Genomic DNA, 26,609 nt, shown 5'->3' with positions numbered 1-26,609 from the left:
TACTGCTGTGCTTATTTTTACCTGCACTTATCACTTTCTTAAACTTCTTTAACTCTTAGATTTACCATTCAAAAAAAAGGGTTGGCTTAAAATAATGTTTATCAGTGAAAAAACAAACAGTATTTTTGTACTCTAAACAAAGATATAGTTACACACACACACACACACACACACACACACACACAGAGAGCTGAGTAACATTTTTGTAGAGTGCTTTTCATCAGTATTTGTTATAGTGAGAGACAAAAAGTGTGCTTCTGGATATATTTCACTTACCTAGGAAATTCACTTGGGTAGAGTAATTCTTTTCTTGACAGTTCTTTTCCTGTGTTTGCTAGTAAGATCTTGGGTCAAGGATTCCTGTTTTTTGAGAGACAGCTCAGTTAGCGATATCTCTGTGTGTAAAAGATGACCGCCGCTAGCACATTAGACAGAGCGTCTCTGGATAGTGGACTCCACTTGCTTTAATAATGAAAACATTTTCACATTCAGAGCCAAGAGCTTTTAGCTGAGCCTGTTCAGCTGGCACAAGCTTATGCTGGCAACTCTTAACCTCTTGCACACTCCTGGAGAGACAGCTGCCACGTTGCAGCGGCTCTTCCTGTGGTTATTTCCTGTGTGAATCAACAGAGAGCCCTTCTGACCCCTTCAGTTTGAATCAGGAAGCCCTTGTTGTTGTTTCAGACCCTGCCATGCTGGATGAGGTGTGTTACCTGTCTTACTGATCCAATGGAATAGCACACCTGTGTGTGTAGATGACCTGTCAGTTGTGATGCATTCCGGACCAAAACCCCATGGGTGTTGAGGCTTGGCACTTTCTGGGATTTTATCCTGTTTTGTGCTTGTTCACTTTCAATAAATTTTGTTGCCACAGATGTAAACACAAAAATACATCTCCATTAAATGTTTCTTCGGAATTCATATACGACATCAAGCAGATAAAAGAACATCAACTTTCAGGTCTAAGGAGAGGAAGCAGCAGCACTTAGAGTCTGTTCCCTGTTCCCCAGCACAGACATCCAGACCTCGCCAGGGAGGTGGGCTTGTCTCAGTGAACAGTTTAAAAGGTCCCCTGGAAGGCTGTCTGAGGACTAAGTGATCCTAACAGGAAGTCTTCTTTCCTAAAGAGGGGCCTGAACTCTTCCCCCCTGGACTGTCCACTTCTAACCCCATCCTGAGGTCTCTGGCTCCCCTAGACTGGATAGGTTGTAAACTGAGCCCAGGTCAGCCCTTTAACCTGTTCCCGTTGCATCCTTCCAGCTGAGGAAGTGACACCCTAATCCACTGGGGAGTCTCTCCAGAAACCTGGGGGTAATTACACTTTATCCTAATCTAATCTGTCAAATCTGTGAAGGTCCTGTCTCCTTCTGAAATTTGCCTTGAATCACTCACTTCCCAGTATTCACCAGCATCTTGGTGTTGGACACATCATCTTCTTCCACTTGGATTATTACAGCAGTCTCCGTACTGTTTCCCTACCCCTACACCCCACTCTGCTTGCCTCTTCTCACCGTGCAGTCAGAATGATCTTGCAAAAACTTAACCTGATCTTATCATTGTCTTGCTCAGAATCCTCCTGTAGCTCTTAGGATAAAGTACAAAATCCTTAGGTCTCCTGGGCCCACGTAATCTGACCCTCCCCAAGCCCTCTAACATCTTGTACCCATGTCCTAACGTCCTCCACTCTCCTACAGGTTCTAGAAGGCCCTTCCCCTGCAGCCCTCTGCCCATGCCATGCTCTCTGCCTGGGACGGTGTCTTCTGCCCGTCTTACTAGCTCCCAGAGGGTCTTCAGGCTCTTCCTCAGCACAGCCCCCTCGGACATTTGTTGTTCCTGCCTAAAAGGTCACAGCCCCCGTCACAGACCCTTGTCACACCCTTTATTTCCTTCAGAGCATTTTCACAACTGTAACTATTCAGATTTTTCCCCCCGTGAGACTCTAAGTCATGCATGAGCAGGTCTGTTTGGTTTCTGCCCTGCTGTATCCTCGGGGCCCGTGGAGCAGGAAACCCGGCCTGTGGCATGTGCTCAGGGCAGGTGCTCAGGTGTCAATGCCGAATGACCAGCTTTGTGATTAGAGTCACTTTCATGTCTTGTCCCACATCCCATGGAGAGAGCTGAGACAGGAAGGAAATCGCTTGCCCCGAGTTACACAGCAGCCAGATTTGCTGCCAGAGTCCGTCCCACACGCCTGATGCTGTCTCCTGGGAATAGGGTTTAGATGCCAACTTTCCTATGAGTTAGGAATAAAGTCCTCCTGGGCCCTGGAAGGCCTCCCTCCTTGAGGACCAGAGACTCACACAGCGTGGACCAGCATCCTTCCTTCACTCAGTGGTGATGTGGTGGGGCTTCGGGCTTGTCTTGCTCTGTAGCAGCAGTGAAGTCGGGTGACCGTTGCTGGAATAAATGCATGACTTATGTCTTATTCCCTTCACAGGTATCGGGAGCATATTCCAGCCACAGATGTGTGTTGTTTTGTCCCTCTTTATTAGTGCTGACATTTAAAAATCGAGATCATCACGTACAAACTTGAGTTTCTGTGTTCTCCTGGGGGTGGGGGTGGGAGAAAGATCGAGAAAACCAGCCCACACCTGCCCGGAGCTGGGCAGAGACTTCCCCCAGAAACAAGGCGTGGGTTTCTTGTTTGTCCTGGTCTCTGCCCTTCCTGTTCTGTTCATTCATTTTACCTTCCTGGCATTTGCAAGAATGTGAGCTTGCAGCCAGATCACATTTGGTACATGTACCCATATATATGAGTAAAACTTGTAATTGACACTTTGTATAATTGCTTTTTTCTCTGTCCCCACTTCCTCCTCCTTCTTCATTTTCTCTTCCACCTCCCTTTTCTTTTCCATGGCCTCTCCTCTTTTACAGGTTCTGGGACTGCTGGTATGGACACTGATCGCTGGAACTGAGTACTTCCGGGTCCCTGCGTTTGGCTGGGTCATGTTTGTAGCTGTGTTTTACTGGGTCCTCACTGTCTTCTTCCTCATCATCTACATAACGATGACCTACACCAGGATTCCCCAGGTGCCCTGGACCACAGTGGTAAGTAAACCATGGGTGTTCTTCCTGTCCACTGCCCATTAGGTAGGACGGAATTTAGTCCTTCTCCAGACAATTCGGGATTGTCAAAGCAGAGGGCAAAGCCAGGGAGAACCCAGCACAGGTGTTTTACACCTGAGTGTGAAACAGCATTGTTGGAAGGTCCAGGAATTCCTTTTAGGCAAAGTAGCAAACCGGTCCTCAGAAGAGTGCATCAAGAGAAGCTCTGTTCTCTGTTTTATTAATTCCCTATAAGCAGTGTCATCTAAGAACAGGTGTGTCAGGGCATAGCCTCTGCAGATCTTCTGTCCTCCAAACCCCTCCTGGGGCCGTGGCTTTAACCCTTTTTGTACCAGAGTTCTTTGATGTTGAGAAGTGAAGAGTTAGAATGAAAAATGAAAGTCACTGTTAGAGCAACTAGGTGACCTCACATGGGGGAGCAGGAGTGGTCAAGAGTGACTGGATTCTTGGGCTTCCCTGGTGGCGCAGTGGTTGAGAGTCCGCCTGCCGATGCAGGGGACACGGGTTCATGCCCGGGTCCGGGAAGATCCCACGTGCCACGGAGCGGCTGGCCCCGTGAGCCATGGCCTCTGAACCTGCGTGTCTGGAGCCGCAACGGGAGAGGCCACAACAATGAGAGGCCCGCGTACGGGGGTTGGGGGTGTGTGGGGGGTGTGTGGGGTGTGGGGGGGTTGGGGTGTGTGGGGGTGTGTGGGGGGTGTGGGGGGGTGGGGGGGTGAATAAAAAAAGCATGACTGGATTCTTGTCCTGACTCCATGCTGGGTGCATGATTACAAAGCGAGCCACAGCCTAGGGGTGGGGCAGGGGGAATAGATAAGAAAATGTGTAGATTACAGAACCTGTCTTTTTCTGCTTGGGTGCCAAAACAGAATACTCTAGACGGGAAGCTTCAGTGACAGAAATTTCTCTCAGTTCTAGAGGCTAGAAGTCTAAGATCAGGTGTCAGTATAGTTGGTTTCTGGTGAAAGCTCTCCTCCTGGCTTGCAGATGCCTGCTGATCTTGCTGTGTCCTCACATGGCAGAGAGAGAAAGAGAGGATGTGAGCTCACTTTCGTCTCTTCTTAGAAGGGCGCTAACCCTCTCAGGGGGACCCCACTCTCATGAGCTTCTCTAACCCTAATTACCTCAAAGGCCCCGTATCCAAACACTATCACGTTGAGGGTTAGGGCTTCAACATATGAATTTGAGGGGACACATTCAGTCCATAATATTCTGCCCCGGGCCTCCCTGGTGGCGCAGTGGTTAAGAATCCACCTGTCAATGCTGGGGACACGGGTTGGAGCCCTGGTCCGGGAAGATCCCACATGCCACGGAGCAACTAAGCCCGTGTGCCACAACTACTGAGCCTGTGCTCTAGAGCCCACGAGCCACAACTACTGAGCCCACGTGCCACATCTGCTGAAGCCCACGCGCTCTAGAGCCTGTGCTCCGCAACAAGAGAAGCCACCGCAATGAGAAGCCCACGCACCACAACGAAGAGTAGCCCCTACTTGCCTCAACTAGAGAAAGCCTGCATGCAGCAACGAAGACCCAACACAGTCAAAAATAAGTAAATAAAAATAAATAAATGTATAAAAAATATTATACTAATATCAATAAAAATAATAACATTTAAAAAAATTCTGCCCCCCCAGTCTTGACCATCTCACATGCAAATACATTCGTTCCATCGCAGCATCCCCCAAACTCATTCCAGCATCAACTAAAGTCTTGATCCAAAGTCTCCTTTAAGTGTCATCTATGTCAGATATGGGTGGGGCTTGAGGTACAGTTCATCCCGAGGCAGAATTTCTCTCCAGCTATGAACCTGTGAAACCAGAAAAGTTGAGTGCTTCCAAAATATAGCGGTGAGACGGGTACAGATAGGCATTCCCATTTCAAAAGGGAGAACTAGGAAAGAAGGAAGGGGTGACAGGTCCCCAGCAAGCCCAAAAGTTACAAGGCAAATTCCATCTGATCTTAAGGCTCCAGAACAAGCCTTGTTTTGGTTCAGTGCTCTGCCATCCCGGTGCATTGGGGTAGCATTGTCACCCTGGTGTCTCTTCAGGGTGGCCCTGCCCCTGGGGCACTGGGTAGGGACATCCTGACTCACAGAAATCCCACCCTTTGAAACTGAGGAGGAACCAGCCTGCCCACTGGGCCTGCAATGAGAGTGGCGCCCTGATGACCTCTGAATCACCTTCGGGTGATTCATTGTTTTCGTGAAAGATAAAGCTATTTCGCAGTCAAATAGTTCTGTGGTTCTGTCCCATAGAATCCAAGAAGTCCCACAGCCCTCCTTCATTTTGGCCCATCTGCATCCCCTTCAGTTCAAACTCGTAATGTTTCTACTGGTATAATCCCTTACCTATTCCTGGCTTCTGCTGACATGGTCGATTAGATCTGTGGTTTGTACCTGTAATCTCTTTATCAAAAGGCTGTTCGGCCACACCCTGAGTGTTCTCTTCTGAAAGAGCTTTCTCATTTTTCGCAATATGGCTGAGCTGAGAATTTTTCAAATCTTCAAGTTCTGGTTCTTTTTGGTTTTGTTATTTTTGTTTTTTTGGCTGCGCCGCGCATCATGTGGGGTCTTAGTTCCCTGAGCAGGGATCGAACCCGCACCCCCTGCATTAGAAGTGCGGAGTCTTAACCACTGGATTGCCAGGGAAGTCCCAGTTCTGGTTGTTTTTTGCTTAACAATTCCTTCTTCAATTCATCTCTCTCCTTTTGCATTTTCCTCCAAGCTGTCAGGGGAACCAGGACACTCCTTCGGCACTTTGCTAAAAAAATTTCCTCAGCTAAATGTTCAGTGTCATTGCTTGAAGTTCTCCCTTCCACAAAACACTAGAACAACTTTCAGACAAGTTCTTTGCCACTTTATAGCAAGGATCACCTTTCCTCCAGTTTCCGATGACATATATTCCTCATTTCCATCTGAGACCTCACCAGAATCTCCTTAAACATCCATATTTCTAGCGTGTGCCTCAGAACTCTCCAGCCGCTCTTCATTAGCCAGTGCCAAAGCCACTTCCATATTTTTAGCTATTTTGTGACAGTTCTGAAGGGACTCGAAGTCTTGGTCTCCTGACTGCTGGTCAGGGTTCTTATTTTGCTGACCTCTGGCCTAGAGCATCTATTAGTCTGTCTCTCCTCCAAACCTAAGCCTCCCTCATTGATTTATTACATTAAGAACTTAAAATATTGCCTTTAATGTTACTGGGTTTTTTTTTCTTGTTTAACACTGCTCCCTTCCGAAACTCCCTGGTTTTAAAATGCTCTGATTTGCATTTTCAGAATTTATCATCATGAGGTGTGTCCCCATTTTATAGCTAAGGAAACTGAGGTTTGGAGCCTCCTGACTTTGCACAGGTTCACACACAATTGGGCCCATGTCTCTCGACTTCCATCCAGCAGTTTTTTCTGATGTCATCCTGCTCTGGGTGCTCCTCTGCCTGAGTAGTGAGTAGAGCCCTGGCCAGCAGTCAGGAGACCCCTCCATGTTGGGGTTCCACACTCACTCGTGTGAAGAGACCAGAAAGTCATGCAAGTGAGCGTAAACTCTGTTGAATCCTTGCCACCCAGATGCACTGACTTAAACAACCGCAGGATATTCTTCACAGAGAAGTAAGCTGGAAATGTGCTCCCAGGATCGCTAGATCTTCTGTTGTTGTTGTTGTTTTTCCCCTTCCTAAGAGAATCCAGAAATCTGGGTTTCTGTGTAAACTCCCCCAGTTTTAAGATGTTTACAGCCAAATTTTGAAAATTTTACTTGCTGCTGGCAGATGCTAGACGTCAGATGCGTCTGCCTTCTGGTTGGGATATTTTATTTGCTGCTCCAACTGCGGAGCCCCTTTGCAACCCCTCAGAGCGTTGGTAAGCGAGGAAGCAGCGTGCACCGAGTACCCCCAAGGCGCCGAGGAGCTGCCTTCTCATCGCCCTTGTCCCCTGCCCCCCTCACGAGTCCAGGTGGGCCCCTTGCCATAGCCGGGGTGCGCTTCTGGCCGCTTCTAAGGTCCGGGTGTGCCCAGACCTTCCCAGGCTCCCTAAACACTCTGCGCCTCTGTCTCCCAGGGTCTGTGCTTTAATGGCAGTGCCTTCGTCTTATACCTCTCAGCCGCTATTGTGGATGCGTCTTCTGTCTCCCCGGAGAGGGACAGTCACAACTTCAACAGCTGGGCAGCCTCGTCGGTGAGTGAGCACTTCATCCCCACGGTCTCCTCCTCCCTCCCCAAGGCCGGCTGAGGATCTGGGCGAGGAGGACAAAGTTACCTGCAGGGAAAAGCATCACCTGCGGGAGGGACACCTTGGCAGTGAACTTCCTGGTTTGAGCATCATGGGGCCTCCCAATGGCCTGGAGCACAAAGTGGCTGAAAGAGTCCGCTCGAGTGAAAGCCAAATGCTAGAACAAAATAAGTGTTTGAGGGAGAAAAAATGTTTGAGGGATTCTAAGAATAATTCTGCTGCCTACAGTGTCAGTGGAAAAGAGAGGCAGAAAATGAGCACACTAGGTTTCTGTTTGTTGAAGTAGAAATGTTTGTTTATGCTCTAAGGATGCCTAGGAAGATAGACACCAGCAGAGGCTCCTTCCAGGGACTGTGATGGACCATGAGGGGCTTCTACTTTTTAATTTATGTGTTTATGTACTCTTTGCATTTTTAAACCATAAGTGTATATTTTTCAAATTTAAAAAACGAATTTTAAAAGTTTCTCTGAGATGGGCCTTATAATATTCCATCCGCAGTAGAAGTGATGGGGGCAGAAGGCGGGCAGTTAGACAGGAAGACCAACAGTATGATGTTAAAGCTGGTGGGTGATCCATGGGTGTTCATCGTATTCTTGACCTATATTTCAGAATCTCTAAGGGTAAAGAGCGTGGGTCCACGTGAGATTAAAAGTCACAGGGCTCAAGTTAGCACACAGCAAGAATCAGCTGGGCAGATGCAAACTAGTATATATAGGATGGATAAACAACAAGGTCCTACTGTATAGCACTGGGAACTATATTCAATATCCTGTGATAAACCATCATGGAAAAGAATATGAAAAGGAGCGTACATATATGTATAACTGAGTCACTTTGCTATACAGCAGAAATTAGCACAACATTGTAAATCAGCTGGACATCAATAAAATTTTTTTTTTAAATGAAGAATCAGGTGGAACTGGGCTGTGGTTGCCCCAGGAGAGGGCCTGGCGTTTTCCCGGCTCTGCACTCACACCCCATGTGGGCCCCTGGCTTCCTTCCGCCTACTCAGCTTGTTTGTGTAAACTGAGCCTGTGACAGTGTGAGGTTAAGCTTTGGTCTAAAATCACCAATACTAAATTAGAAATACACGGGCTTTTCTCAGATGCACACCACCATATTCACCCCCACGTGAACACCCTGGGCTTATTGGAGTAAGAATACAGGCTTTCCAGATAGGTTCCAAAAAAGAAAAACAGCCTAGCCTGAAATTATTTCAGAAGGAAGATAATTGAACCAATAAAGCAGGTTTAGATGAGAAAGCTTGGAGTCAAGGGATGCCATAAGTGCATTATTCAGTAGAGGTGAAATGACAACTTTTGCTAATTAGGATGTGCCCTAAACCCCCTTTCTATTATGCTTTGTTTTCTCCAGTTCTTCGCCTTCCTGGTCACCATCTGCTATGCTGGAAACACATATTTCAGTTTTATAGCTTGGAGATCCAGGACCATACAGTGATTCACCATTTTGAGAATTAAAAGGGAAAAAAAAAGGAAGAATCTCACTGTAAAAACAGCTGTAGGTATAATGTATATTTCCAGAGAATTGTATTTAACTAATGTTTTTATATACTTAGTTAAATTTGCTCACAGTGGTTTGTTATAATTAAACTGAATACTTATTTGCAAAGTGCTGTAGCTTATAATGAATCTTAAATATCTTGTTGATGTCTTCACAGACCTTATTTTCTTAGGCAGTGTATTAGAAATAGATAAATTGCTAATATTAAGAATGCATCAAGTTTGTAAACCTAACTTTTAAAAATGCCAGATTCTTTTTTCATTAAATGTTTTACAATCCAGGGTAATGTGGCGTCTGACTCAAGAAAGGAGATCTATTGCTGAAGCCTGAAGCTGGTGGCTGTGGGGAATTCTTCATCCTCATGGGGTTGCCTGGGGTGATATTGCCAGGAGACACTGTCCACAGCCCCCAGGCCAGCATGGTCAGAGAGACCCATCTCCCCAAGTCTGGGGATCGCCGGCGGCATGAATCTCACATGCCAACTGGTTGGCACAGAAAGCATCTAATGAGACACTAGCCGTAGAACTTAGTAATGAGCTTGCCTTAAGTGGTGCTCTGAGCACAGTGGCTGATGTGCTGGTGGTATTTTTTTCTAATACAGATTAAAATAAGCTCATAACCATTAAAAGGATAAATACTTCCATGTACCTTAAAACCCATCTTGCTGCCCACAGAGACACAGGTACCATATTAGGTGGAACATACCGGACCAAAAGGCTCCAAATCTCCAAGCCCTAATATTTTGTAACATTGTTATTAGATATTTTGAGACAGTGGGAAGAACCCTGTTCTGGAGGCAGATGTGCACTTAGAGGAAGTATTTTTAGGCAAGATGGTTCTTGCTGGAATGGCAGTGTATCTTGGGTGAGTTTTCAAACTGAAAAACAAAAAACCACTGAAACGTTAGTTTAGTTGATGGTAGGGAGAGGGCTCAGCTGTGCACTCTGTGGACATGGCCCCGTGGCCACCTCTTTTCTGCTCGTGTGGCAGTGCTGTTTTCTTTCTGTTGTGTGTTGTTTGCATTGGTTTTCCTGTTCATCTAATTCCTTAGCCAAGCTGTTACCCCCTATAAAGGAGAGTTGGGATTTCTTCAGTGTCTAATGACACCCACCCCAGACCTTTGAAAGGAACAATGAAGAATGTTCTTGGGTTGTGTGTCCAAAAAGGTAGGGGGGAGGGGACACCAAGAGGGAGAGGTGGGGTGGAGGGTGGGAGTGGGTTGGTGTGGGGAACACGAGAGGCCTCTTTGGGTCCCGCGTGTAGCTGTGAAGCTTCAGCTTCAGTGATGCAGACCTGCAGGTGACCAGGGCTGCGATCTTTCTGGAGAGGCGTTCCCAGTCATCACCCGGACAGCCTCCGACTCGCTGATTTTGCAAGAAGAGCTGAAATAACTAGTCAGGGTTTGTGTGTGCTGCCTCTCTGTCCATCTCTCCCTCTCACACTCCCAGAAGCATGTTCACCTTGCATGTACCTGGTGGATTTTTTTTTAAATTGAAATATAGTTGATTTACAATGTTGTGTTAGTTTCAGGTGTACAGCAAAGTGATTTAGTTATATGTATATATATACACACATATTCTTTTTTACATTCTCTTTCATAACCTGGTAGATTTTTAAAGTACTTTATATTGCAATCAAGTCTCCATAAGAGGTAGAAAAACTGTAACCTAATAGGTCTGTTTCTGGAAACAGTCATAAAGAAAGAAGCCTGCTTTTATGATTGTGTGTGTGTGTGTGTGTGTGTGTGTGTGAGTGTGATTTCTATAATCATGGACACATATATAGGAAATAACTTCCAGAGTAAAAGATTTCATAAGCCACTTTGAAATGTCTTCCAAATAGACCACAACCAGCCGTAGGCCTTTCCTGAACTGGTAGCGCCAAAGAGATTTGTTTCAAGAGATCAGTGATTCATTTGCATCCATGCGGAGGGGACTTGCTGTCATGTCTTTATATATGGGTTTTCAAGAGCATGACCCTTCGTGTTGCCTTAAAAGTTCATCCCCCAAAACCACCAAAAAACCAAAAAACATTTATTTTTGGCTGAAAGGAAATTATTTCTTCTTTTGAATGCTGAGAGACTTTGTTCATGAATAATTTTTAAGTGTGGGTTTTTAGACAACAAAATGATTCTCTGTTATTCAGCTAAAGCTATAAGTTTTGAACTGGCTTTAATTTTTCTCCGAGAAAGAAGAAAAAAACAAAAGCAAAGCCACATGCAACACAGCCAGCATAACAAGAAGAATAGGTTTCTGGGGTTGAAAAATGTTGTTTCAGGGATAGTATAGAGTGTGCTTACACTCTGCTGTCTATGCTCGCTGTCTGCATTCACCTCTCAGCCCTTCCAGAACCATCACGTTCTCTTTGATAGAGCTGGGTGGATTTTAATTTGATGTATTTCCACACTCATGGCAAATCAATGAAATGCTTTAGGCATTTAATCTCTCTCCATTGCTATTTCCAACTCATAGCCCCCAAAGGTAAATATTTAGCCAATATTTTAAAACTATAAGAAAATCTAGAGACAAGAATGTTCAGTGTCAGTTGCTTTTGTACATTTTTAAATTGCTCCCTTCATAGGAAAATCCCTTCAGGGTATCAGCACACAAAAGATTTTAAATACATAAAATATCTCTCTGTAGAGGACAGACATTTAAAACCACTAACCGAAGATGCAGCCCTGGGTAGAAAATCCATTTAAAAGTCTGTATTTCTGTTCCCTAGACAATTATTAAATTAAAAAGAGAGATTTTCACAGAAAAAAACAATCCAGGCATACAGGCAGACCTCATTTTATTGTGCTTCACCTTAACAACCTTCACAAATTGAAGGTTTGTGGCAACCCTATGTGGAGCAAGCCTATCGGTGCCATTTTTCCAGCAGCATTTTCTCATTTCATGCCTCTGTGTCACATTTTTGTAATTCTCCCAATATTTCAAACTTTCTCATGTTTCTTATGGTGATCTGTGATCAGTGATCTTTGATGTTACTATTGTTCATTGTTTGGGGGCACCACAGCCATGCCATACAAGATGACAAACTTAATCAGTAAATGTGTGTGTTCTGACTGCTCCACCAACCAGCCATTCCCCATCTCTCTCCCTCTCCTCAGGCCTCCCTATTCCCTGAGACATAACAATATTGAAATTAGGCCAGTTAATAACCCTACAATGGCCTCGAAGTGTTCAAGTGAAAGGAAGACTCACACGTCTCTCAGTTTAAATCAAAAGGTAGAAATGATTAAACTTAGTGAGGAAGGCATGTCCAAAGCCCAGACAGGCTGAAAGCTCGGCCTCATGTGCCAAACAGCCAAGCTGTGAATGCAAAGGAAAAGTTCTTGGAGGAAATTAAAAGTGCTCCTTCAGCGAATACACGAATGATAAGAAAGCAAAACAGACTCACTGCTGATATGTAGAAAGTTTTAGGGGTCTGGATAAAAAGAAGATCAAACCAGCCTCAACATTCCCTTAAGCCAAAAAAAAGAAAAGCCCACCTAGAGCCAGGTCCTAAATCTCAATTCTGTGATGGCTAAGGGAGATGAGGAAGGTGCAGAAGAGAAGTTTAAAGCTAGCAGAGGTTGGTTCATGAGGTTTAAAGAAAAAAGCCGTCTCAACATCAAAGTGCAAGGTGAAGCAGCAAGTGCTGATGTAGAAGCTTCAGCAAGTTGTGCAGAAGATCAGATAATTCATGAAGGTGGCTACACTAAACAGATTTTCAGTGTAGACAAAACAAGCTTCTACTGGAAGAAGATGCCATCTAGGACTTTCATAGCTAGAGAGGAGAAGTCAGTGCCTGGCTTCAAAGCTTCAAGGGACAGGCTGACTGTTGTTAGGGGCTAATGCAGCTGGTGATTTTAAGTTGAATCTAGTGCTCGTTTACCATTCTGAAAATCCTAGGGACCTTAAGGGTTAGGCTAAGTCCACCCTGCCTGTGCTCTGTAAGTGGAACAACAAAGCCTGGTTGACAGCACATCTGTTGACAACATGGTTTACTGACTCTTTTAAGCCCACTGTTGAGACCTACTGCCCAGAAGAAGATTCCTTTCCAAATATTACTGCTCATTGACAAGGGACCAGATCACCCAAGAGCGCTGATGGAGACGTACAATGAGATAGTGTTGTTGTCATGCCTGCTAACATGACATCCATTCTGTAGCCCATGGATAAAGGAGTCATTTCAGCTTATTATTTAAGAAATAACATTTTTCATAAGACTTTGCCATAGGTAGTGATTACTCTGACGGATCTGGGCAAAGTCAATTGAAAATCTTCTGGAAAGGACTGACCTAGATACCATTAAGAACATTCCTGATTTATGAGAAGAGGTAAAAAATATCAACATTGACAGGAGTTTGGAAGAAGTTTATTCCAGCCCTCAGACTTTAGTGGAGGAAGTCACTGCAGATGTGGTAGAAATAGCAAGAGAACTAGAATTAAATGTGGAGCCTGAAGATGGGACTGAATTGCTGCATCTCCTGATCAAACTTGAACAGAAAAGAGTTTGCTTCTTATGGATGAGCAAAGACAGTGGTTTCTTGAGATGGAGTCTGCTCCTGGTGAAGGTGCTGTGAAGGTTGTTGAAATGACAACTGAGGGTTCAGACCGTTAGTTGATAAAACAGTGGCAGGGTTTGAGAGGATTGACTCCAGTTTGGAAAGAAGATCTATGGGTCAGATGCTATCAAACAGCACTGCAGGCTGCAGAGAAGTCATTTGTGAAAGGCAGACTCAATTGATGAAGCAGACTTCACTGTTGTCCTATTTAAGAAACTGCCACAGATGCCCTGACCTTCAGCAACCGCCTAATCAGCAGCCATCAACATCCAGGCAAGACCCTCCACCAGCAAAAAGATTAGGACTCCTGAAGCCTCAGGTGATAGTTAGGATTTTTTAGCAGTAAAATATTTTTAAATCAAGTATGTACATTGTGGGGTTTGTTTTGTTTTGTTTTTGTGCGGTATGCGGGCCTCTCTGTCGCGGCCTCTCCCGTTGCGGAGCACAGGCTCCGGACGCGCAGGCTCAGCGGCCATGGCTCATGGGCCCAGCCACTCCGTGGCATGTGGGATCCTCCCGGATCGGGGCACGAACCCGCATCCCCTGCATCAGCAGGCGGACTCTTAACCACTGTGCCACCAGGGAAGCCCTAAACAGAGCTTTTATATGCACCGGGAAACCAAAAAATTTTTGTGACTCGCATTATCGTGGTGGTCTGGGACCAGACCCGCCGTATTTCCGAGGAAAGCCCATATAAGCCTGGGGCAGACGTGTGCACACTTACACTGAAAAAGGGCAACCTGAGAAGTATTTCCTAACTTGGCCTTTCATAAATGTTCTGGCTATGTTCTTGCTGCCAGTTGTAAGCAGACAGCTGTAAAGGAAGGTGAGGTAACTGTTCCAGTGCTGATGCCCTAGGATAATGGGGAAGATTAGAATATGTGTTGTTATAAGTAAACTTAGGTGTTCGGTGTATATAAAAGAGGATCAGGTTTGGGGGAAAGTGCTTGGCAACCTAGAGGTGATGATTTTTCAGAAACTTAGGAAGGTGAGTGGCAAGCAAGTTGAAGAGACATCCCATTTGGAAGGTGTGTTTTGAGAAAACTTGTGTGTCAATGGAAGACTTTTTTCTAGAATATTCGGAATAACTCATCCAGGATGTAGCCGACCTTGTTGCTGCCTCAGCATCCCTTCTCCCCGCCTCTTGTTATCCAACTACCCTAGTTTTTATTACACATCCATACCACCCACTTACACCCCAGCAACTTCGGGGAAAGCCAGCTCTGCTGTGCTCTAGCAATGGCCTAAGCCAGTCCCACCTCAGCCACAGCGACTGGTTCAGGCAGGGGCACGCGACCAGGCTTGCTGGGGAGTTCTGGGAAAGGAGTTCTGAGGAAGTGCGTAGGCAGGAAGTTGTTGGCAAATATCTTGCGACCACAAGGAGAAGCCAGTCGCAGGATGAAGGTGACTGGATGAGAGATGGAGGGGGAAAGAAACTTCTTAATGATGACATCATTGAGCTTCCAGCTCCTCCAGCATAGTGGATGGAGAACATCTGTACTGTGAGGAAAGGAACCAGATGAAAACTACATACGCTGCAGGGATGAAGTGGTACATTTCCAGAAATCTATTTCACTATACATATGAAGAGCCTTAAAAATTATCCATTCCCTTGAACTTGGGGATGTTTCTCTTAGGAGTCTAAGATTCATGCACAAAGATGCTAGTCCTGGTCTTATGTATAATAGGGAAAAAGAACTAAATTAGCCTAAAACCCTAACAGTAGGAGAATGATTCAATAATTAATTAAATCCATTGAATGAGACTTTAGAAATGAATGCACTACAACCCAAGTTTAATCAGAGTCACCATCATTAATGATTTAACTTTGTATTTTTAACACATTTTTCAACCTGTGCTTGAACTGTGGTTGCTAGATTGGTTATTAAAACGAATATCAGTTGTTAAAGTGCTGTCTTCCTAAAAATATATAATGGAGAAAAATAAGTTGAGCACACACAAAAAAATCAATGCTCCCACTAAAAACCCTTTGTGAATAATTTTTTTTTGTGTGTGTGTGTGGTACACGGGCCTCTCGCTGCTGTGGCCTCTCCCGTTGCGGAGCACAGGCTCCGGATGCTCAGGCTCAGCGGCCATGGCTTACGGGCCCAGCCACTCCGCGGTATGTGGGATCTTCCCGAACTGGGGCACGAACCCATGTCCCCTGCATCGGCAGGCGAACTCTCAACCACTGCGCCACCAGGGAAGCCCTGTGAGTAATTTTTAACAGGAAATGTTTGCGGTATAACTTGGAGTTTACAACAGGCAGAGCAGACGAAACTGTAAAGGGTGGTGGGATCATGGGGTGATTTCAATTTTCTTTGTTTTTTCTGAATTTCCCCCAATTTTCTACAATGAGCAGGAAATACCTTCATCATCAGGAAATAAACATTTTAAAATAAAAGACAAGAGAAGGCAGTGGTTTCAGCAGGCCAAAAAAACAAAAGGATCCTTATTATTTGTGGAAAAATTAACATCTTCAAGTTCTCTTATAAAGGTGGGCAGGTGACCAGAGCAATTGCATAAAAACCATTCAGAGGACTATGCCCATTCCTTGGTCTCCTTTTGAAGGGAAGTGTAGTCATCTTTGGTCATCATTTATTTCATTTATGAAAGATTTCATGGATAAAGAAGGAAAAAGAGCCTCCTCTCCTCTCCTCCCTCTCCCCTTCCTTCCTTCCCCTGTCCTGATAACTTCATAGGAATACTGATGCTGATAGAAAATATTAGCACAAAAAGCTAATGATTCCTTACATTTGTATGTCGCTTTGTTACCTTTTTTAACATTTTCAGATTCATTTCTGTTTGAACCTCAAAAATGAGCACTATCAGTCCATTTCACAAATAGGAACACTGAGGTCCAGATAACTTCACTTGTGGGCAGACCAGCAACCAAAGTCCCATCTCCTCATTCCAGAGGTCAAGCAAATAAAACCAGGACCTTTACGCAGACTGTCCACTGCTAAAGGAGTTAGGAGTCCTCCATTGCCCCACTCTTGCAAGTGTACAGCCCCAAAGCATAGCAAGTCACAGCCAGTGGAGAGCATTCACAAAGCAGATGGTCTACAGGGAGCCTACAGTCTACTTGAGGAGTCATGGCAGCACACAGGAAATTATCAGAAAATGAGAGAAAATTGTCCAAGGTCAGCTTCACTGCTGATCCATCCAGTGTCACCGTGCTCTCATCAACCACTGCCAGACATCAGTCTGCAACGTGATATCCACCATATAGGGTGGGCTTTCCAGAGACACATTGGGCGGGGGTGGGGGTAATTCGGGGACCACCTGTGTGAGTCAGCGCCAAATTCTCAAGTGTAGGCAGGAACCAAGTACAAACATCCTGAGCGGGGCAGCAAGCGTTAGCAATATTTCGTGCCCCTCAGTTGTTTAGAGACGTTTCTTGGGGGTATCGGAGGGACGTGGTACAAGGCATGTAAGCTGGTCAAGATTTATGAACAAAAAGGGCAGATCTGAACCAAGGGCAGCCCAGAGGTTTTTGCTTTGTTGTTTGCTTGCTTGTTTTTTGCTAGGTCCTGGCTCAGAATGCTGTTTGCCCGTCTGCCAGTGCCCCAACCTGCCAGACACAGCCGTCCTCTATCCCGGCCTATTTCAGGGTCCACTAACGTGTACCAAATGCCTGAACACGTGTAATCTCATTCACTCCTCACAGCAGCCCTGTGAGTAAGCAGCGCCGCCCCCTGCTTTGCAGATCTGGAGATTCCTGCTCCGAGGCACCTGGATTCCCAGCCAGGTCTTCTAACTCTGAATCCAGTGCTCTTTCCACGCTACTCTTCTTGAATCTCCAGATAGGTTTCCCCCCATTTGCAAGTAGAAGATTGTTCCTTATGCACAACAAATAATGCAGAGTGAGCATTCATGTTCAGACTTAGTTTTAATTTAATAGACCAGTAAAACTGATGTGACCTGTTAGTCACACCTGATAGTCATGATTATTCTTGGGCTTCATGGCAATTAAGCATAAATAAATGGTTCTTCCACTATCAAATTGAAAAGTAATAAAGATGCACCGTTGCATTCCAGGCATTGTGATTGGTGCCATGGATGACAGGATAAAGGCCCAGAAGGGCCTGCACACTGTTGAGGACTTGCTATATGCCAAGCACTGTACTGAGGACTTTCCAGGCCTTAATTAATCTAATCCTCATAGGAGTCATGTCAGGTGGTATTTTCCAAAGATGACTTGACAGTATCACCATGCAACTTCCTAATCAAATGATGGGAGCCCACCAGGGTCACCTTACCCTTACTGGGAAGTGGTGGGAAGTCAGGGAAGGCTTCCTGGAGGAGGAGGGGCCATCTCAACCACACACACTGAAGGATAAAGAGCTGTTAACCAGCCGTCAGTGGGTGGAGAAGGGAGTTCAGACAAACACTCAGAGGCATGATATAGCAGAGGGTGTGACGTTCATTCAGGCTTGAGCATGGGGTCCAAAGGAGTGGAAGCTGCTAGATTTGGCTGGAGAGGTGGCAAGACAAGATGGCAAAGGTGGGTGGGCCCCCTCTTTTGAGTGCCCTGCACCCACCAAAGCCCTTCCTCCCCAGGGGGCAGCCCTTCCCACCAAGAAGTCATTGCCCCGTGTAGACACCTCCGTGTACTTGGCCGCAGGTCTGGTCTGTGGAGCCTCTTCTTGCACTCCGGGCCAGCACGCAGCTCTTGTGCTGCCAAGCCTCTCGCTCGGGCTTTTAAGTGATCATGATAAAGCGATTAACAGAGTGGCCACCACCAGTGATTATTTCCGATCTAAGCTGGGTGGCACGTGGGCCAACGGCAGTCCAAGAAACCCAGCCAAGTCTCAGCTCCAGTGGATTCCGGAAACGCCAGTGGTTCTCAAACTCTGTCATGCATCTGAATCACGTGGGAGGTGGAGGGCCGACCTTGCCAAAACACAGATTGCTGAGCCTCACCCCCAGAGGTTCTGATTCAGCAGGTCTGGGGCGGATGGGGGTGGGGTGGGGCTAAGAATTTGCATTTCTCACCAGTTCCGGGGTGATGCTGGTGCTGCTGGTCTGGGGACCATACATTGAAAATCACTGCATAAAAACCATTCAGAGGACTATGCCCATTCCTTGGTCTCCTTTTGAAGGGAAGAGTAGTCATCTTTGGTCATCATTTATTTCATTTATGAAAGATTTCATGGATAAAGAAGGAAAAAGAGCCTCCTCTCCTCCCTCTCCCCTTCCTTCCCTCCCCTGTCCTGATAACTTCATAGGAATACTGATGCTGATAGAAAATATTAGCACAAAAAGCTAATTATTCCTTACATTTGTATGTTGCTTTGTTACCTCTTTTAACATTTTCAGATTCATTTCTGTTTGAACCTCAAAAATGAGCGCTATCAGCCCATTTCACAAATAGGGATAGGATTTAGAAGATGGCTGGAGAATTGGATGAAGGCCCCTGGAAGGAGGGGAAATTATCCACTGCTGGGTTTTTCTGCTTCCCTGAAGCCCTCACTTCAAAAAAGACCCCCTGTCATCTCCATGATGGGTTCCGAAGCCTTGGAAAAGTACAAAAGTGAAGATGTAAATCTGTATGGAAAACGACATGCATCTGGAGCTGTCACAGAGCGCCTGCAAGGCTATCACATTGTCACAGCAGCCCCGAGATGCAATTATCTTTGTTTTATAGAGAACGAAATGGAAGGCACTGTGACTATTATCTAAACAGAAAACAGGTATTAGAGGCAATTTCTTTTGGTCATGAAAACGTTGAAATGTACGCACAAGTAGAGAACATGGTATTACGTTTCCTGAAATGCCTCAGCTTTGGCAATGATGGTGCTCAACTTGAGTGGTCATCAGAATCACCTGGGAGACTTGTCAAAACAGATTGCATGAGTATCTCCACATTCTAGAATTATCAAGACTTTGCCACATTGACAGTCTTCTGATGACAGGACAGCACTAGCATCCAATGATGTCATGAGGTAGATTTTTTGTGTTATTTCGAAACATTTGGAGATATATCAAGTTTGGCCACAGGGACACTCTGCTCAGAGAGAACACTGATAACATTTCATTTCTGTAGTCCCGCTTGCTCATTTTAAAACTAACCCGGAAGGAGTGCAATGTAGCATCTCTAACTGTTTGACAGCTTCTGCTAGAAGTAAACCTATGTTCACCTTGTGACCCAGCAAACCCACTCATTAAGTATTTTCCCGGGAGAAATGAGAGCTGTCCACCAAAAAATCTCACCAGAATGTTCACCACAGCTTTATTGGGATTAATCTCGATGCATCTTGTTGAGTGAAAGAAGCCAGACACAAATGAGAATATTCTGTATTATTTCAAGTACATCAAGTCTGAGAAGAGGCAGAACGAATCTATAGTGACAGAAAGAGGGAAGGAGCAAGAGGGAACTTTTTTGGGGGTATCGGCCCGGTATTTGTTGCTGTGGGCGGTGGTTACACAGGTGTACATTACATACACATACAGAACAATTAACGGAGCTGAACACGGAAGATTTGGACATTTCAGTGTTATGTGAGTTATACTTCAATCAAGTACCCTTAGCACCGCAGCCGCACCCACACCAGATCCCAGGAGGCTGACACCCAGCTGTGCCCGGGCCTCGCCCATCTCGGAAAGGCCACGGCCCCTGGCGTCCGTTTCTCTCCTCCCTCCAGCCCAACTTTCGCGACTCCTCGAGGGCGGGGGCTGCCACCACCTTTCCGGAGAGCTCGGGCCAGGTCTTCCCCCGCGCGTCCGGCGGAGGCTGGGTGGGCGTCCTCAGCGCGGGCCGGGGGCGCGGGCCCCGCCCCACCTCAGGACCCCGCCCCGGCGCCCCGCCCCGCCCCGGCGCCCCGCCCCCGCGGCCCCACCCAGCCTCTCCGCTTCTGGCCTTCGACCGCGGCAGCGGGAGGCTCCCGGCCGGCGAGGGCCGCGCGATGTCGCACGGACCCGGGCTCGTCCGCACCACGTGCAGCAGCGGCAGCGCCCCGGGAGCCGGGGCCGGCGCGGGGCAACTGGGCGCGAGCTCTTCGGAGGGGCTGCTGGACCCCGTCTACCCCCGCACCCACGCAGCGCTGCTGAAAGTGGCGCAGATGGTAAGAGAGGCCCGGGCGCGAGCCGGGGTCACACGGCGTGGCCGCGGCGGGGACGCGCTCGCGGCGGGAGCATCGCGCCCCGGGTGTGGGTCTCGCCGCCCAAGTCAAGTTGGAGGGGGCTTCCTCGGGCGAGTTGCGCGTGCAGCCCCCGCGCTGGAGCTCGGCGCACCCAGCCGGCCTGCTCGCGCCGCCCCCGCTCGGAGGTCCCAAGTTTTTCCAGCCACTCTGCGGAGCCTGCGAGCTGGTGACCGAAACCACGGCCAAAGTTCCTGTGTGTCTTTCTTCCTCTTCTCGGGCCGCGCCGCTTCGGACCCGGGCCGAGGGTGGAGAGCGGCCGGACGGCGGCGCTCAGGCCGCGGAAGCCGACCTTCTCCCGCCGCCTCTTTCCCCGGACCCCGCGCCGCAGGGCTTCCTGCTCGGGGCTCACCCTCGCCCGAGCGCGGGTTCTGAAAGCCAGGCGTTCACGGGGTAGAAAGCCCTGGGACCCTTGGGGCAGCCGTCCCGGGCCCTGCCCCTCAAGTTCCAAGGGCGGGCCGGTTCTCGGGGCCGTTGGACGGCAGCGGTCAATGGGGAAGGCCTTTTGGGGAGCCGGTGCTTATCTGGGGAGAGCGGGAGTCGCCGGAATGGGGGTCACTGTGGAGCGGGCAGGACGAAGGCCTTGGCGCCGAGTGCCACCGGCGCTGCAGGGACCTCCAGCAACGCAGACCTTGCCCGGCCTGTTACCCTGTTCCGCACTCTTCTCTGCCTTCCCATGTTTTTCTTCCTTACAATTTAAAAATTTTAAACACCTTTCCCGTTTGTTCGGTAAGTTTTGAAACTGGGCTGGGTTCTTTGTGACTCCACTCCTTATCATGTCTGCAGCCAGAATGGTGAGGGGGAAGTGGTAGTTTTGAAAAGGGGGGTGAAGGAGGGGTTGTGGGTTAGACGCAAGGTCACAGACCCAGAGGCAGGGCGTACCAAGGTGGGCCAGCCCCAGGCCTGGACACAGGGTGAGGGCTTCCCAGGCATCCACAGCTCTGTTACTCTGGGTGCTGAGTGTGTGTAGAGGGGGCTCTGGTTTCCTGCTTGGGCCAGACCTGAAGGGAAGAGGGACTTAGTTCCCTTTTCTCAAAGAAGAGCGTCTAGATGGACTAAAAATTAGGAAGTAGAGGCATTTTAGTTACTTACAAAAAAAAAATCATGCTGAGCTGTGTTGGTTTTGAGCAAGGCATTCTGGGGGTTCAGGCTAAGAGATCTGATCAGCCAAATAGAGGGGACCAGCCTACCTCCCCATCCTTAAAAAAAATGGGTGGGAGTGGGTCAGGCCTTAACTGAGCATTGGAAAATGTATCAGGAGCTGAATGATGAGTTTGGTGGAGAAGAATCACGGTCAGACCCTCTGTTTCGGTCCATGAGTTTAATGGACAAAGATTATGGAGAAGAGAAACCTCTGTTTCACTCTAAGCTCCTAAGCTAGCCTCTTACATCAGGCTCTTGTGCCAAGTTGCAGGTGACAGTGATGGGCCGCTTGTTCCAAAGAGAACAAAGACTTGGAGGATTGCTTCTCTGTGTGCCCAGAGGACTCTCACATCTTCTTCCTTCCCTGGGGACTGCCGTGTGGCTGCAGGCTGGTTTGAGCAGAGCCCCTGGGAGTGAAGTTGCCCTTGCTGGATGGTCATATTACAACAGAGAGGCCATTTAGGACTCTCTGCGTGGGCCCCTTGTCCATCTCTTCCCCATTCTCCTCCTTCTCCTCTTTTCTGGGAGTCTCCCCAAGTCCATTACTCGAGGAAGGAATGTCCATCTGGAACCTCACAGAGTGTAAGCTGGAGCCGGGTCTCCTGGCATCACTTGGATCCCTGAGGGGCCTGAGCTGCAGGGATCCAGAGGGCCTTGCTCAGGGCTCCACCAGCACTCCTCATCAGTTTGTTTGTTCAGCAGACGTTTGTGAGTGCCATGTTCATCTCCATTTCTGCGGAAACAGATGGATTTGACAGAGCCCTTGCCCTCAAGGAGTCTTTGGTTCTGAGGAGACACACAAGTCCCCAAACCCCGTGGTCGGGGAGATGAAAGCTCTGTGGTTGCCCACATAAGGGAGGAAAGATGGAGGGAAGACGAAGGTGACATTTGAGTTGAATCTTGAGAGATGAATGTGGGTGTGTTGGGCTGGGCGTGCCCTGTTGGCCTCTCCATGTCCTTATTCAGTGTGCGTAAGACAGAGCTGGGTGATGCTGGGGTGGTGGAAAGGAAGGAGGTAGGGCGAGACATGGGCCATTGTTGGGCAGTTCTTCCCCTTCCCACCCTGACATGTAGAAAGAGGCTTCTCTCACTTCTTGAGCATCTGCTCTCTTCTTACCTCTGTGCAAGCGAGGCGTGTGGAATACAGCCGTTAACAAGATAGATCCTTTCGGCAGTGACTGGGACATTTGCGGAACCATAATAGGGAAGGAGAATCAGAGTGTAGTTTCATAAGCAGTAAAGATGGAAATTTAAGTGTCTTCCAGAAGGTTCCTTTATTTTATTTTTAATTTTTGGCTGCACCACGGGGCTTGTGGGATCTTAGTTCCTCGACCAGGTATTGAATCCAGGCCCTTGCAGTGAGAGCACAGAGTCCTAACCACTGGACCACCAGGGAATTCCAAGAAGCTTCCTTTATTTACTCAGTAAATATTGAGCACCTACTGTACACACTAGGGCAGTGTGGAAAGCAGAGTAAACCAGACAGGTCATCTCCTGTTCTCTTTATACTGTAATAGGGAAAGTATTAATCAGTTGATTTTAAATATAAAATTATAAACTGGGACAAAAGCTATGAAAGAGAGGTCCTCAGTGTCATAGAGGATTAACTAGGGGGCCTGCCCTGTCTGGGAGGTAGGGATGGGCTTCTCTGAGGAAGGGATATTTGAAGAACGAGAGAACAGTGTTACCAAAAGAAGGAAGAGCACAGACAATGGCTCTGAGGCTGGAGGAAGGAGTAGTGATAATGGTTGGAGAGAAGGAACACGGCTGGGAGTGATGTGGGTGAGTCTGGAGAAGTATGCCAAGACTAGACCATCTAGGGTCTGCCAGATAGTGCTGAGGATATGGTCCTTATTCTAAGACTATCCCAGAAGTAATCATGTCGACATCAACCCACCACTGAAGTGATGGTTCTCAACCTGGGGCTGTACAGCCCCCTAGGGGTCATTTTGGAACTTTGTGGAAGCTTTTTTCAGTTGTCACAGGGATTAGGGTCATATTCAGGATGCATTTTATTCATTTCATAGAACGAAGAGGCACTGCAAGTACTTATTTACAATTCTAAAGAGGTGGATTGTCAGAAATACGATTGAAGGAGCCTAAGTGGGTGTGTGAGTCGGGGGAGAGTGCCTGAGTTTTCTGGCCAGAGAGAGCATCCTAAAGACTTCCTAGGAGGTTGGAGCAAGTATGGTCTTCCCTTGGACATTCACAGCCGAGATTCCAAATGGAGTTAGACTTTGGGGGATCGCAGCCTCCGATATAACCGTGAATAGAATATAACTGTGAATAGAGTGGAGAATGAGCCAGCATAGCCCAGAATGGCCCACCCCTCCGTGTTCTGTTTCAGATAATTTGGTTCCCAAATGCAACCTGCACCCCCATGCCCTGTTTCCTGGAAGGGCAGCAAAGAACCTCACTGTCAAGAGTCTTTGACCCAAACCCAATCCCGATCCAAGAACAAGAAACACTGTCCATCAATGGTCAAACAAATAAAAATGACAAGACATAAGTTACGGGCTTTATTCCCAATAACAGAAGTAATACTTGTTCATTGTAGAAACTTTGAGAAACACAGGGAAGAAACTAGAGTCTCCCACTCCCTCTCCCCCAAGATTGATATTTAAAGTAAGATTTTCTACTATTTCATAGGAGAGAGAGAATTTGTGGTTGTTTTGTTTTGTTTTTACAAAAGAAGGGTGATGCTCTACAGTTTGTAAGTTTTTTGCTTAATATGTAATGAATGATTTCTCATGTCACTTAAGGTTTGTCTGCAATTAGGTTTTGAACAGCGTTTTTATAGCCAGTCACTAATGTCCCTTAGTCTGTGTGACCAGCCCCCTCCCCCTTTTTGTGGCTCAAGGAGCTTCCAGTTCTGCCCATTCACAAATAAGACAGTGATGAACTCCCCTGTAGAGAAGTTTTGGTGTGCAAAGCCGTAAATACTTCCCTGGGATAAATGGCCCTCACCTTTCACAGAGAGAGGAATGGAGCGCCTCTTTCCCTGCTGAGCATGCTGGCATTAAATAACTATCTAGACTTGTTAACATCTAGAATCAATAGTTGTCCCTTTATCATCCAGAAATTTCAAGGAGCCAAATGTGATAGTAGTAATATTTTAAGTCATAGTAGTATTTTTGGTGTCTGATGGTTTGGAAAAGGAACAGTGACATGGATGGACTGGGAAATTTCGTAATGCTTTTATTTTATTTTTTTAGAGCTTAATAAGAAAAGATTTATTTCTTCAGAGTTTATATCAGTCATTGGTTGCTGGTGTGAAAATTTATCTTTTTCACACCAAGGAAGGCTGGTGGAGCAAGGCTGGTGGAGTCACCACCGTGACTTTGGGACACCCTCTATGACACATGCCTTCTTCAGTTGAAACCAAAGAAGATAACAAGCACATAAGGATCTTACAGGTTCTCTTTTATTCTTTGGCTCAAAGGTGATACCATTGGTCAGAAGCAGCCGCACGTCCTTTCCAAAAGCAAGGGGTCTTGGAGAAATCATCTTCTGTATGTCCAGTATGAAATGAGAACTGTATAACGTCTACTGCAGCCTTTCTTTTCATCAAATACTTTTAAAGGCACTTGTATTTAAGCTATGGCAACAGCCGCGTACATTGGAAGGATGATAGTACCACGCGGGTATGAGGCATTATTTATTCAGGCTGCAGAGCATGTGGATTTCCTAACTACTGGCAAGAATTCCCCTCCAGGGTACCCCAAATAACTGCCTGTCCCCCCCACCCCCGATTGGGAACCACTGGCCAGAGAAGATGGTCCTGATGCAAACAGCAGCTGAAGGGTCCATGAGGCTGGGGGACCAGGGTGGGGATGGGGCTGGTGCATTGTCCCGCATGAGTCCGGACAGAGTTGCACAGGGTTTCTGGCATTACAGTGGGTCCTGGAGACCCTCCAGGACATTCCGAGGCCTCCCTGTGTGGGTCAGTGCATTGATTTCAGTTCTGTACCAGGGAAGGCCTTCTCTCTGCTCTCTTCCTCCCATCCCTCATCCCCCACTCTCAGTGCTGGCACTTCCTGCCCGGGCCCCTGGCTGTCCATCTGTTTCCTCCCCCTGCCATCTGCCCGAGGTGCTGCCCCAGGCCTGCTGCCTGGGAGCCTCCCTCTGACCCGCCGCCTGCCAGATGCTCTCCTTCTTTGTCACAGTTTGGCTCAGCAGTTCCTTTGCCCACTGCTCACTCCCGGGCATTCCTCTCTGGGGTCCTTAGCAACTCCTGGCATCCGTGGCCTGGCTCAGGGCCTGGTGGTGGCAGCTGGTCCTCCAGCCCCGGGTCTTCCTGAGAGATGAGGGCTGGCAAGGAGAACGGGGCCTCTCCCCAGTGCAGCCCTGTCCTGCTCCCTGGCGGAAATCAGCACCGAGAAGCTTCTCAGTGTCCTGCTGAGAAAGCCTTTCACCTGGTTTGTGTTTTACTTCACAGCGGCAGTGACAAGGCTCTTCCTTTCCCTTGAGCAGCCTTTTACTTTACATAAATAGAAGGATAGATTGATTGATAAAGAGAAATTGTCTATACAATGGTTGCCACACATTACTCACGGAAGAGGTTGCTGTGAAATTTAAGAGTAAAGAGGGTGTCATTTTCATTTTTTAGAGATGGAGAAAGTGAAGGGAATTCAGAAGGGAATGAGAAGGAGGGGGGAGAAATTAAAGGCTTTCGGGTACAGAGTAACTTGGACCTTCTGGAAGGCAGAGGGAGTGATTAAATATAGCATGACCCTCCATATCTCTTTACTCACTTCTTCCTCTTAGGTTTTCTTTATTCCCCTAAGGAGGTGGCAACAATGCTAATATTGTTTATAAAGAAGTCTTTTTTAAACTTTTCCTCTCAAATGATGAAAGTGATACTTAACTAATCATCATAGCATCTGTCACATGTTGAGTTCCTGTTAGGTGACAGCCACTGGGCTGGGTGTTTTACATGTGTGACCTCATTTAGTCCTCACGA

At 47.2% G+C, this 26,609-nt stretch overlaps 2 protein-coding genes across 3 annotated transcripts in view; both read left to right on the top strand.

Moving 5' to 3' along the window:
• CMTM8 (CKLF like MARVEL transmembrane domain containing 8) overlaps positions 1 to 8,746 on the top strand; it is a gene marked incomplete at both ends in the record, with an annotated part of 90,720 nt that extends 81,974 nt beyond the window's left edge. The window contains 3 exons of one of the 2 annotated variants that reach the window (XM_079713563.1): positions 2,875 to 3,048; positions 7,117 to 7,233; positions 8,663 to 8,746. In XM_079713563.1, the coding sequence (XP_079569689.1) occupies positions 2,875 to 3,048; positions 7,117 to 7,233; positions 8,663 to 8,746 (375 nt within the window). The remainder of the gene's footprint in view (positions 1 to 2,874; positions 3,049 to 7,116; positions 7,234 to 8,662) is intronic. The other variant, XM_079713564.1, reaches the window with a different exon arrangement.
• Positions 8,747 to 20,268: 11,522 nt separating this feature from the next.
• Positions 20,269 to 26,609, top strand: part of CMTM7 (CKLF like MARVEL transmembrane domain containing 7) — a 47,572-nt gene continuing 41,231 nt past the window's right edge. The window contains exon 1 of the mRNA XM_079713305.1: positions 20,269 to 20,428. Coding sequence (XP_079569431.1) covers positions 20,270 to 20,428 — 159 coding nt within the window. The 5' untranslated portion in view covers position 20,269. The remainder of the gene's footprint in view (positions 20,429 to 26,609) is intronic.

Source organism: Hyperoodon ampullatus, assembly GCF_949752795.1.
Source record: "Hyperoodon ampullatus genome assembly, chromosome: 10".
In the NCBI taxonomy this organism is placed as follows: domain Eukaryota; kingdom Metazoa; phylum Chordata; class Mammalia; order Artiodactyla; family Ziphiidae; genus Hyperoodon; species Hyperoodon ampullatus.
The sequence above is the reverse complement of the archived record's forward strand: the minus strand, read 5'-3'. Positions and strand labels throughout refer to the sequence as shown.